We start from the raw sequence: 12,836 nt of genomic DNA, 5'->3' as shown, positions 1-12,836 counted from the left end.
ATATATATTTTTAAGCAGGCTTATGTGATTGTAATTGCTCTTTTAACTACCTCTGCTGTGTAAGAACATACAGAGCAGAATTTCTTCTGTTGGCTTGCTTCCTTAGCTTTGTAATACGTTTAAGTTTAGGGCTGAGTTTACAGAGTGGTTAAATTTAACAGAACCCAATCTGCTTTAGACAAAATCAATGAGAATTTATACCAGCTCTTAGCAGCCTAAACTGAATAGGAAACACGTGACTGACTTACTCACGCCATCTGCTAAACTTCAGGCTTTATAGTGCTACAGAACTTGGGTACAGGCATGTAGTAACAGGGTGCAGTTTTAAAGTAAATTCTACTACTTCATCTACAGTTAATTCTGGCCGATTTTTAAGAATGACAACAACAGAAGAAAAACTAAATTTAATTTATTTTATCAAAAACTATAGGAAGATAGCAATACTAGAGATCAAACAATATGAAAAGAAAATATTCCTGAGCTTACAAACTGCATATTCTAATGTATACAGTCCTAAAACATACATTAGAAAATAACTAAAAGATTGACTTAACTTTGAGATTAAATAAATACATAATAGCTTTTCTTACAAATGACCTTGCAGCATTAGTTCTGCTACCTAAAAAAAAAAAACCAGCCAGAGGACAGATTACAAGTTACCAGTCACTGAGAAGTGCATTTACACAACTGAACTGGTGGCCATGATGAAGCTAACAGACCACAGAGCAAAACAAAGGCAGAAGCTAGGCTGATTTAGGCTCCTTAAGAAATTGAAAGTAGTTTTTTCTCCTTTTCCAATTTGGCAATTTTTCCCCTGAACTCAAAAGGAGTTTTAAAAGTGACACAGTGTCCCATTCAGCTAATTCACAGATGGCAAACTGAAATGCACTGTAAACATAAAATACTGTTCAAGGTTCTAAATTAGAAACTGGATCCATGGGTTTACTTCAAATAAATACAAAATACTGTTACCTCCCAAGGTCTAAGTTAAAGGTCCTTTATTTATCGCACAAAGAGGTAACATACATATCCTTAAAGAACAGCAGTATTATTTCAATGCTGGTGATAACATTTACTGCCTTGAGAAAAGGCAGGCATTAAACTCAAGTACAACTAGTAAAAGTTTGTCTTTTAAAATGTATTTACTTGTGATTTTTAAGTCAAACTGGGTGTGGGCATAAACAAATGAGAGTCAAATCACCCCTAAGTCATCTTGTCCAGGAGAGGCCACAGAAACTGATTTGGCAAGGAATCTGTTTCTTTCCACAGCCACTCTTGCAATCCTAAACCAACAGGAAAGGCTGCAGATCTGCAACAGATTAAGGAGCTGGAGATCACAGATTCCATCCACGTGGAATGCATCGCTGAATCGGGCTACATGCAAGAGAAAACCTAATGACTCCAAATGATACAAGTTTGTCTAGAGTTTGTTAACATTAAAGCTCCACATTCCATTTAAGCTTTATAAAAGATTGTTAGAGACATGATACGATAAAAATTGTTTAGATTCAGCATTGATATCAAAGTGTGGATACAGGCAAGCCTGGTAACGTCAGATACCTTTAAATCTAGGCAAGCTTTCTCCTATTCATTAAACAATATAAAGTATCTATTTCAATGTGTATCTCTCTGCAGATTACAAAACTTACAAAGCACTTCCAATGGCCCTCACTCATCATCCCAACTGTGAAACTGATTTTGTCTAGTAGCATATAAAATTTCACTTTCTGCCGAAGGGCCAGATCTTCAGTGCAAATGTAACCATGCCTCTTAATCAACAAACAACCTCTATTATTCTTGTAAACACTCTTGATGGAGTGCTAGTAATTAACACAGAATTTAAGGCATTTTCTAACAAATTAAAGTAAATTGTTATATGCTAGGTACTTGACTTCATTCACCTGAGCCAACAGCTGTGTACCTTATAAAGGTAACTAGCTGACCTATGATACATAGCTAGCATCCATTTATGGAGCAACATTATTCTGCCTGACCCTATCAACATTTACATGATTTGTGAGTGGTATGCAAGTCTTACAAGCTTTTAATCCGTGAGCATAAAATACTTATATCATCCCTGGAGTATGGACCACGGCTGTAACTCTACTCATAACCTAACTCAACTGTTCTTCAGTGTTTTTGAAGCCAAGCAAAACTTAGCATACGTTATCAATAAATCAACACAACTTTAAGATGATCAGAAAAAAAGATTCAAGCAGCTGAAGGAAAGTATATTTCTCAGCCTTTACATTCAAAAACATCTGACAAATGTCTACAACAAGTAGGTAAACTCACCCCTAGTCTAACTTCACTGAAGTTAACATTTTTGCAACAAGAAAAGAGAGGCCTAATATCTTAAAAATCTGTCGCTAGATAAAAAAAGTCACAGTATGTAAAAACTTAATCAAAAACAGTTGCGAATACAAATCACTTCCCAGGATATTTCTGTACCTAAACAGATAACTGAGTATATCTCCGTAATGCATCAGCTTTGTTAAACAATGGGGCTGCTTTCCCTATTCTTTTGTTATCTATTTCCAAACTGTAACTAGTAATTTGTTTCAGCAATGACTGCCAAATTTATACAATGAAAACAAACAGCATATGTTGCTACCAGTAATCTGATATTTACAAATTCTCTGTAGAATTGCAGACTTTCCATAGCATCCTAACTAAAAATTAGAACATAAGAATTTTATTTGTCAAACTTCTAAATAACATCACATCAACTAAAAACGTTTGTTTTGTGACCCTGATCTTACATCCAGAATCTACTAATGCCAATTACTTTATTGTGTGGAGTTCCATGGACATTCTAAAATCTGTATTCCTGTAAACCTTCATCTAGACAAAGTCTGACGGCTGTCCTTAATCCTTTACCACGGTGCCATAACTGTTATTGCTAATCCTTGAAGCTTTTCATTTAAACAGCAAAAAAAAAAAAAAAAAAAAAAAGGCAAGAGGACTGTTGGCTATGATTTAGGACTTGAATACAATGCCTTCAGTCTTGTCTTTTCAAGGTATACAAAGCATGTAACATCCCTTCATCCCATTGAAATCAGCTCCTAAGAGGCCTAGGGCTGTAAGCTCACACTCAATATTGCAATCAAGATACATCTTAAAGAGTTCTCTTAGCATACGTTTTACTGCTTCCTTAATAACCGTGCTAGAAAAATCAGCTTGTAATTCATGTTCTCAGTTTCGTATTTGCCTGTAACACTAGCTTTCTTTGGCCAATGCCATTTCAAATACAAATGTAATGCCTTGTTTTCATTGTACTCGTTTGCATTAGATGTAAAAATACTCTAAAGGACGTGCGAGAGAACAGTCTTCTTAAAATCCATTTAAAAGAGAACAACATATTTGTGACTTTGGATACCAGCACTCAGTTGAGATAGCCTCTGCAACACACCGCTCCGCATTTACAGACAGTTCTGATCCTCTTTCTCGAGGGGCTAAGACCATCAGTGGAGTCTGAAGTCAGATCTATTGAACCTGTGACAGACAAATGCAAACAAGGAAGCTTAAAAAACAAACAAAAACCACAACTGAAAGCATGCAATGCATCCAAGACAGGCAAAGGCTTTCTACCAACCCAGTTCTTCAAAGAACTGTGTGTGAACCTAAACACAAATTCTAATGACATTCATGTTACAACTCCTTATTTATACAACACCTAACACACATATCAGAATCAAAAGCTCAAAGAACTTGGGCCTTGCACTCTCAGGTCCGTATCCATAATGATCAGCTGAGACTGCAGCCTGCCTTGAACATTAGTGTCACAGATACCACAAAAAAGAGGAGTTTTAAGGAGAGATTTAAATATGATCAATCTGTCAGTATTTGCACACAAACTAAATTGCTGGGCACGCAATGCATTGCATACCATCACTTAGCCACAACAGCAAAGTTTGACTCAAAGAAAATCACCGTCAGCAAGACTTCAGAATTTTATTTTATATTGGGGAGAAAAAAAAAAAAAAAAGAAGGAAATCCTGAACAGAAGATCAATTATCCAAGAGCTAGTAATATTTTACAAAAATTCATTTCCTGAATTCTCTGCGTAATGTCCAACGTATTCAACCCAGCAAAACAATTGCAGACTTTAAAAAGGAGGAGGGAAGGTCCATATACCTGCACCTACATCCACAGCTGAGGCCCACAAACACTAGAATACAAACACAAACCTACCATCCACCTCAGATCTCGACGCTGTTTTCTTTGTAACTGTTACCAGCAGTTACATCTAAGTAGATTACTTGGAAAGTTTTTTAAAATGATATCCAAACACGTTTTTGTTCTAACCATTCTTTTGAGCATCCCTGTCACAAATCTTCAAAATAAGCTGCCTTGTCAAGAGTTACCAACCACAATAGCTTGCTCTGAGCTAGGAATGCTGAAGGACATAATGTACCAGAGGCAGGGAACACACAAAATCTTCTGTTTGCTCTGTCTGCGCTACAAGTCAATGAGATAATTTTTGCTCTTCATAGTCGCATTAGCAAAACGCAGTGCCTGACCTAATGCACTGGTATCAGGCTGCAACAAAATCAGCGAGTAAACCACATTTCCCACAAAAAAATTTTTTTAAAGATCTACAGACCCTTCATCTGATAATCAAAGGTTAGCTCTTCTCCAGCTTTGATGGTTCTTGTAGAAAACAGTGCTATTCGAGGAAGACGCAGATCAAGGTTATCAATAAACACATTGAACACCTGAAGATTTGGATCACACTGTAAGGCAAAAATTAATGTAGTTTCTGTTAAAAAAGAAACACTTCAGATATGCAAAAAAGCAGTGGAAACTTGTTGTGCAAACATGGTCAAAGGAAAGGAACCACTCGTTATTCTCTCAGTGAGAAAAATTTGAAATCAAGTTATCTTCTGAAATTAACAAATTACATTCTTGTAAACAGCCTTAACAGAGCATTCACATTTTCAAGTAGAGTTCTTTTAAAGAAGTAACCTTTACGCTGTACATAGGCTACGTTAACATGCAACAGCCTACTAAAAAATTTAACTTTGAAGCATGGCAAAAAAAGATGACAAAATTTAAAGTTATTTAAGCTACACTCAGAGGTAAGTTGTACTAACAAAACCCACAGAAGAATTAAAGGTGAAAGAACAGGTACACGACATAGTTTCATGGCACATACATTCACTATTCTGTATTTAGGTTTAAGTGTTACTTCCAGGTCAGAAATAATTAATACTATGGGTAAATTTCTATTTTTAATTGCCAGTCTGCTCAGCTTTTGAGTTATGTGCTAGGGCAGGGCGGAGGGGGTCAAGCACGCTTAAGCAGGACTAAACACTACTACTTCACTTTTTCTAGATTAAGTGCCAAAAGTCAGTAGTCACTGAGATAGTCTGTAAAACTCTTAAGCACTCCCTTTTTTGCTCTTTAGTAACGCTGAATATCCCATTTTAGAAAATCAGGCATGAAACGTGACTTCTAACTTTATGCTCAGGCACAAGACTACTTTGGTTCAACTCTCAAAAGTGAAGAGCAATTGGGATTAGCTAAAACTCTTTCTCAGCTTTCTCCTTAACAAGCCTACATAAAATATGAATTTTGTCAGCAGCTCCCAAATATGAAGAAAACACATGAATTTACTGTATTTGTTGAACATCAATTGTATGCGTCACAAACACTAAATCAGTAAGAAGTAAATCATTCCTGAACTCAGAGTTATTATAATTCACTCTATAAATGCAGTTCAGCCTTCTTGTCTTAGGTATAACAGTGGAATAGGACATAAAATATTATAAAAATATCCTGTTTAGAACTTACTTCCAAATTCTCTGCCAAGTTTAGATTTGGTAGTGGACGGGGGGAATGGTATCTACAGGTGAAAAATATCAAAGAAAAGAAAGAAAATGTTCTTTCCCTTCCCAATTTTTGACGGTTGACATTTAATAATCCTCGCTCCACCTAGTCACAAAGAATCCAACGGTTCCTATCATCTTTGCCCCTTTACTGATTTTATTAAATATTTTTCCTACATTAGGCCTTTCAGTCACTTTAAAAAGAAAAAACCATTTTGGTTATCTAGAACCAGTACCTGATGTGCTGGAAATTCAGTGACAATTCCAGTCCTACCAGCTGTCCAGTTCAGGTAACCTGTCATTTGCACATTTTGTCATCAGTTGTCTTACTCTGACTCTGAGTAAAGGGCAAGCGTTCCAGTCTATGCATTGCATTATATTGTATTATTTAACTAACTGAACTGCGTTGGCACGAAATAAATTACTCCGGAAAAAGCTGTGATTATGATAAGAAAATATTTATAATAGGAGATGTTGTTTCTGGTGCAATTAGAATAATTCCCCAAGTTCTTAGTATACAAAACATGGTCTTACACTGTGATTCACAAAGTGGGACACATTCCCATATCGAGCTGCATCTACTGTAAATTCATCTGAGTCATAGTCCAAATCAAACAAGTATGTATTTCCCTGGTTGTCATAAAGCTGGCCTCGTCTCTCTGCTTCCTCACTTGTAATCACCTAAAAAAGAAAAAAAGAAAAAAAAAGAAAAAACTGTATCATATTATTAACTATTACTTAATTAAAACAAACAAAAAAAAATCACAGTTGAGATGGAAAAATCTTACTTTTATTTAGTAAAAAGACCCAGCACATTCACTGTTTTGATAAGATAGTGTTCTGTCTACAATGAATAAAGAATGCACAAATACAGCTAGTTAAACTAATTAGTTAGTAACTAAGACTGCTTTGGACATAATTTGCCTATATCCTGTTCATAATTGCCCATGATGCACGGTACTACCTTGTCTCAGGGAAAAAATACCACTACCGTCTGTTAAGTGTTTAGTGATGAAACGTACAATCAATTGTTTCTACTTGAAGTTTCTATCCACATAATTTTTCATTTAGACCCCCAAAAGCCTGATTACTTTAAAAAAAAAAAAAAAAAAAAAGTTTCATCTCTCTCTCTCTCCCCCTTTGTACAGATGAAAATATAACATATATCCATCTCAGCAACTCAGTCACGTTTATCATCCTGCACTCATCTCTTCTCTCCCTAGAAGCATCTCTTCCTGCTGTTTTACTGTAATGGAAACCCTTAACGCCACTGTGGAATTCCTGATTTCACAACAACTTAGACAGATACAACCACTGCACAAAGCTAGAGCTATGCAATTAGGCTAGCGTATACTAGCATACAGGAGCAATCTAGAAGCTCTCCAAAGAAGCAAAAGAACTAGTCACTTTTGACAGAAGCAACAGCTCAAGCAACTTTATCTGCAGCCTGTTACTTCAAGTGTATTCGGCTCTGCAGACTCAGCAAAGAAATCCCGATTTGGCAACAAGAGCGATACGACATATAGTAAAATTTCACAAAAAGAGAAATCTCTTAAATCCTTCTGACAAACCGGATTTGCAAACTTATTTGCCTGTAGGGAATCAGTACACTCAGGTGTGAGGGTACATATACACTCTTTGCTTTAAGCAATAAAATAACTTAACCATGCGTCTGCATTAAATCGTCACTGGAGATATTCTGAGTAACTTCGCTTGCATGTTTGCAAGATTTTATAAAAAAGGGTATGAATACGACAAGTCAGAAGGTTCGAGACAGGAAACATGCATGAAATAGAGTAAAGTTGATAGTAAGTACAGTAGGAAAGGACAAAAGAAATTATTTGGACTGGCCTTAGTAGCAAGGCAGATGATGGGGCAGAAATACAATAGATGGAATCAGAAAGGTTGCCAGGAGCTACTGATGCAAGACCCCTGAAGCAGAGCAGAGGTTAAACCAGATAACACAGCACAGTACAAAAATCTCAAGAACAATCCGTTTACTTTATCTCACACAATTTCAAACAGAACTTTACTTCTCATGTCCATATTCTAAGTCTTGCTCCCGATGTTCATCAAAAGTAACAAATATATTTGGAATTACTATTTTAGAAGTTCACACAAAACAAAAAATGGTCCGATAGACTAGGTGGAGGGTATGACAGCAACTGTGCCTGGGAAGCGTTCAGTATTGAAAGGGCCCTGGAAGCAAAAGCTACAATAATCCAAGTTGATGATCAGAAAGGATAAAGACTACAACTGATATGAAAAGAAAAGAAGGATTTGTCTTTAAAAATACTGTCAGGGACCACAGCTAAAATAATCCTTCAGCAACAGTATCCTCTTCATGTTCAACCTTTTACAATTGCTCTGGAACGGAGGAGCTTTTGAGCAACACAATACAATTTTACCGCCAACTTCAATATCCGTTTAGTGTACCCCGGCACTCAAAAATATACTTATCTGTTATATAGCAAAAGCCAAGAAGCGTTAGAACAGGGAGGAAGCTTATCAAGCTATTTTCCTATTTCTTCCATTACAAATAATTTATCCATATGAGGTAAATACATACCTCTCCAACATACTCCATCACAAAACTGTTGGTTTTAATTTTCTGGAGAGTTTTGACTCCCCAACCACGGCCATTGTTAGTTCTGAAGATGCAGAGAGAATATGGTGTACCTTTCTGTACTATCCTATTAGGGCAGTCAGGACCACACCTACAATATGAATTGCATTCATAAATTGGCAAGCCGGGCTGGATTTTCAACTTCTTTCGTTTATTGTAAGCCAAAAGAAATCCAGCCTCTTTTGGACAGCATTTCTCAGCAGGGCAGTCTGAGCATTCACAGCCAGTTGTTATTCCATTTATTACATTTATTCCCGGAGCAGGTTTATACTCGTTAATGTAGTAGAAGTCTAAAGGGGGGCCTTCAAGATCCACAGTGTTCTCCACAAGAATCATTCCTTTATGATTCTTTTTCCTGTTGAGTTCTTCTTTCCATCTCTGCAGAGCTATTCTTTGCTTAGCCTTCTTTACAATGTAATCTGCAACTGCAGGTTTCAAAGCTTTAACATGGTTTTTCACTTTCAGTGCTTTGCCTTCTTTTACTCGAGATAAATATTCATTCTTGTCACTGAGAAAGTTTTGAAGAAGCAATGGGCATTTCAGATTTTTCAAAGGTTCCCAAGTATTTGAAGATTCTGGCCATCCTTTCCATTTGACAAGATAGTATTCTGTGCCCTTGAAATACAGAAACACATACAGATTTAGCCAAACTCAGACAATCTACTGAAATCTAGCATCAGAGAGCATACAGACAAATACAAAAGAGTCACTGGAGTTAAGTAATGGCAAACACTGAAGAAGGTCTTGATTTCCCCATAACAGTTAGGATTGGGGAGAAAGGTAAAAGAAAACCAAGTTTTCCATTTGCAAGTTAACAGATGGCACAACTTTGCATACTCTGCGTATCACCTCTAGGGGCAAAAAAAAAAAAAAAAAACACAGCTGGAAAGAAGAACTCAAATCACCAATGTTACACCAGCAGGAGGCTAGCTTGTTAAAGCAGTTACATTAAGTTGCGTATCTTGTATGCACAAGCAGAATACAGTGACATCACATACAGAAAAGAAAATCTAAACTTACCCAACAAATCTCAAAAAACCCCAGCCCCCTCTTTGTTATATCAACCATCATCCTAAAGGAACAAGCTATTCAAAACACTTAACACTGTATTTACAGTCAACAGGCATACATTTTGTACTTTTTTAAAAAAAGACCAAGTAACTGTAGTAACTGTAACAAGGCCAAATCCTGAAACTGAATTTCACTGGCAAGATCAAGCCAAACAAACCCAGTTGCAGCACATGGCCCTGACTCTTCAAAGAACAACATTCAAGAGAAAAACAGACTGTTACCTGCAAACAAAGGAGAAGCATAATAGATACCAAGCTACAACCTAAAGGCATCAGCATTTTCCTTTACCTCCGGATACATAAGGGTGTAACATTTTTTTATTCCAACATCTCCATCGTTTCAAAAAAGACCTTCCTTCAACATATTGAAAGTGGTAAGTATACCACTTTCTGTTTACAGTTCAAAGTTAAAAAGATATTTTGTTTGATGTCAGTGAGAGCTTTGTCCTAAGAGCCTACAACTTTATATCATCAGCAAAACTACCTTTTGCTTGCTTCCAAACTTCAGCTGAAAGAGTGATCAAATTGGTCTGGATTTCTCTTACCTCGTCTACCTTGTAGTCACACAAATATTCCACCTCATAACTCTTTAGATTCCTGTTGGTGATTCCAATGGATTTACATCTGAGATTTTCCTTCCTACATAATTCTTGGAGGGTCTCAAGTGAAGCTAGACATGGCACATACCAAGCTACAATAAGAAAATTGGTAAAGAATCCTATTTAATGTCTCAGCTAAATTGAAATCATTATGCACTTGATTTTTTGCCTTATCCCAAAGTCCCCAGATTATCATTTGTAATAGCAGTCCATAAGTCTTTTTCACAACTACAGCGTTTCAGAAAGTCAAACTTAATCCTACTGTAGTGCAGAAAGTGAAACAGGTCAGTGACTCCCTACCTGAACCTTCATTCCACGTGACAACATGTATATTTATTAGTAGCAACAAAACCTTTTAGAGGGCAGACGCTGCAGCAGCCCTTCACGAGTGAAAACTATACTAAGAATTAAGTAATTTGCCTATGAAGCATCCCAGAACTGAACTACAAAGAAACCTTCATTCTTTCGCAAGACCGCGGGTATGTGCAGTTAGCCAAGGGGAAACCAAGCACTTGCGATGCAACCATGGTGACTGGATGAGCAAGACAGATCCAAAGCACTCTTCGAGAAGGATCGCCGATGTCTTGTCAGGTAGGAAGATTTAAAGGGACGCTACGCTCCACAGACTACCGAGCGACTACGGAAGAGTGCCAAGTCGTGCGAGAATCGAGAAAACACTGCTGGGGGTGGGAAGGGGGAGGTGGGTGTTAGATGAAGTTTAGGGCCGGAGCCACACGCTGCGGCGGAGCCAAGGTGACTAGCGCGGCGGCCGCTCTCCTGCGTCAGCTCCCGGGCGGCACCAGGAAAGGCCCGCAGGCGGCACCGCTCCCCCCGCTTCCCGCCGAGCCTTATCGCGGCCCCGGCTCCCAACCGCTGCCGGGAAAGGGCCGGCGCGGCCGCCCCCCGCCTCCCCGGCAAGCAGTCCGCCTCCGCGGCGCGCCGCCAAAACTTTGGGAAGCCGCCGAGGGGGCGGCGGTGGCCCCAGGCGCTCCCCTAGACGCCCTCCTCCTCCCCCACCCCCCGCCGGCAGCGGCCCCGGGCGCCCCCCCGCTCCTCTCCCTGCCTTTCCCCCCCCCCCCCGCCATCCCCATCCCGATCTACCTCAGGCACCGGCCCCCTCCCCGCCCCCACGCTCAGCCCCTCGCCGCACCGGGCAGAGCCCGCCAAGGCGCCGGGCCCCCACCCCGGCCGGCCGCGCTGAGGCGGCGGCGGCGGCGGGGGGGGGGGGAACCGTCCTCACGGAGCCCCGCCGGGGGGGGGGGAAGGGGGGGCGGGCCGGCGGCGGCTCCCCCGTCCCTGAGGGCGGACGGGAGGCCTCCCTTCGCCCTCCCTCTCGACCCGCCCAGCGTGAGGAGGAGGAGGAGAAGAAGGAGGAGGAGGAGGGTGAGGGGGAAAGGCTCGGGAGAGGCGCTCCGAGCGGCCCCGGCCCCAACCCCAGCCCCCGCCACGGGCCGAGTCGCCGCGGCGGCCGGCGCCACCTCACCTCCTCGCCAGCCCTCCATCTTGGAGGGGGCCGCGCTCAGGCCGGAGGCGCGAGGCGCGGGTCGAGGGCCCGCGCGCGGCTCCGCCCCCGCCGGAAAAGGGCGGGGCGCGGCGCGGGGCGGCCGGGCTGTGGGGCGGGAGTGGCGCCGCCGTGCCAGCGCGCACGCGCGCGGCTCGCCCCGCCCCCGCGGCGACCGAGGGGCTTTGGCGGCAAGCGGCGGTAACGGCCGCCCCGGCTGGCAGCGGCGCTGCCGCCGTTGTGAGGCGGCGGGCGGCACCCCCGGCCCGGCCCGGCCCCTTCCCCGCCTGGCCTGAGGGGAAGGGAGGGAAGGGCTGCGGCCCCCTTCTAGCTGCCCGAACCCCTCCTCCGGCTGAGGCTCCCTTTCTGGCCGCTCCCCCCGTCAGCACCCGGCCTTCCCCACAGGGAAGGAAGCGGTGTAGAGAGCCCCCGAAGCTGAGGGCACCGCAGCAGCAGGCGGAAAGGCAGAGCTGCGAGACAGAAAAGCCGAGGGAAGCCTTACTTAGGCTCTCCTCACAATTCAGGTCTCGGAAGAGGTTCTTGCTCTTAACATACCTTTCAAAATCCCACAACCCCCCTGAATTTGTACCATTAAAAGTTACATAGAGCAAAACAGGCTGACGGGATGTACGTCTGGACGCTAGTTAGCGCCAAGTGTCTCTTCACTTGGATTTCTGTCACAGCGAAGAAAAGTGCACCCATTTCTGGGTAAGGGCTGTAGGGCTTCCCTGCCGCAAGGCACAAGACATGGGCTTTCCCAAGCCTCCGTTTACAAGTTTTCACACAGGAGTTCCCGAACTGTTTACCTGTTTTTAAAGGGATCAAAGCAGCAGAGCCAGGGGAGGCAGAACTTACACAGCACCTTAGTTAAGACAGCCTTACACTTCCGGTGTTTCATCTGATAAAACACGTTTGGAGTGCACTAAGTTTTATAACTCTGCTATTATAGAATCTAATTCTTTTGAGAGGGAGAAAGAATACTACAATACATTTTCTAGGATGCATAACTGAGAAAGAGAAGATTTAAGCATTTGAAATCTATAGAAGAGCAGATAATTGGATCCAAGTCTCCTAAATCCCAAACTGGCATCCCCTTCTCTGGTGTCTGCTTATGCCTCTTAATTGTAAGGTAATTTAATATATATTAAATATTTGGCAAGATAACACATGGTCCTATGGCAGATTTAACTGATGTCCCTGTTACCTACA

The 12,836-nt window shown here is 41.4% G+C and overlaps 1 protein-coding gene across 2 annotated transcripts; it reads right to left on the bottom strand.

Annotated features, from left to right (window-relative positions):
- Positions 1–393: 393 nt before the first annotated feature.
- SUV39H2 (SUV39H2 histone lysine methyltransferase) lies at positions 394–11,721 on the bottom strand. 2 transcript variants are annotated; one of them, XM_068918354.1, is made up of 7 exons: positions 11,610–11,721; positions 10,073–10,218; positions 8,401–9,072; positions 6,366–6,512; positions 4,607–4,736; positions 3,380–3,495; positions 394–1,374 (listed from the first exon to the last, which is right to left on the bottom strand). In XM_068918354.1, exons 1-6 carry the CDS (start codon positions 11,626–11,628, stop codon positions 3,386–3,388), a joined length of 1,224 nt encoding a protein of 407 aa, XP_068774455.1. In that variant the 5' UTR covers positions 11,629–11,721; the 3' UTR covers positions 394–1,374; positions 3,380–3,385. The 2 variants fall into 2 exon arrangements, with proteins under 2 accessions (XP_068774455.1, XP_068774381.1); XM_068918280.1 differs by having other exon boundaries at positions 394–3,495.
- Positions 11,722–12,836: the final 1,115 nt, after the last annotated feature.

This window comes from Struthio camelus, chromosome 1 (genome assembly GCF_040807025.1).
Source record: "Struthio camelus isolate bStrCam1 chromosome 1, bStrCam1.hap1, whole genome shotgun sequence".
NCBI lineage: Eukaryota > Metazoa > Chordata > Aves > Struthioniformes > Struthionidae > Struthio > Struthio camelus.
This window is presented reverse-complemented; position numbering and strand designations above follow the sequence as displayed.

Bases quoted from the DNA above. Each gene is read 5' to 3' on its own strand.
- SUV39H2 (XM_068918280.1), bottom strand. The intron at 6,513-8,400 runs GTATGTATTTAC...TTTCTTTTTTAG, and splicing joins TGATGGAGTATGTTGGAGAG to GTGATTACAAGTGAGGAAGC. The intron at 4,737-6,365 runs GTAAGACCATGT...TTTGCCTTACAG, and splicing joins CCCACTTTGTGAATCACAGT to TGTGATCCAAATCTTCAGGT.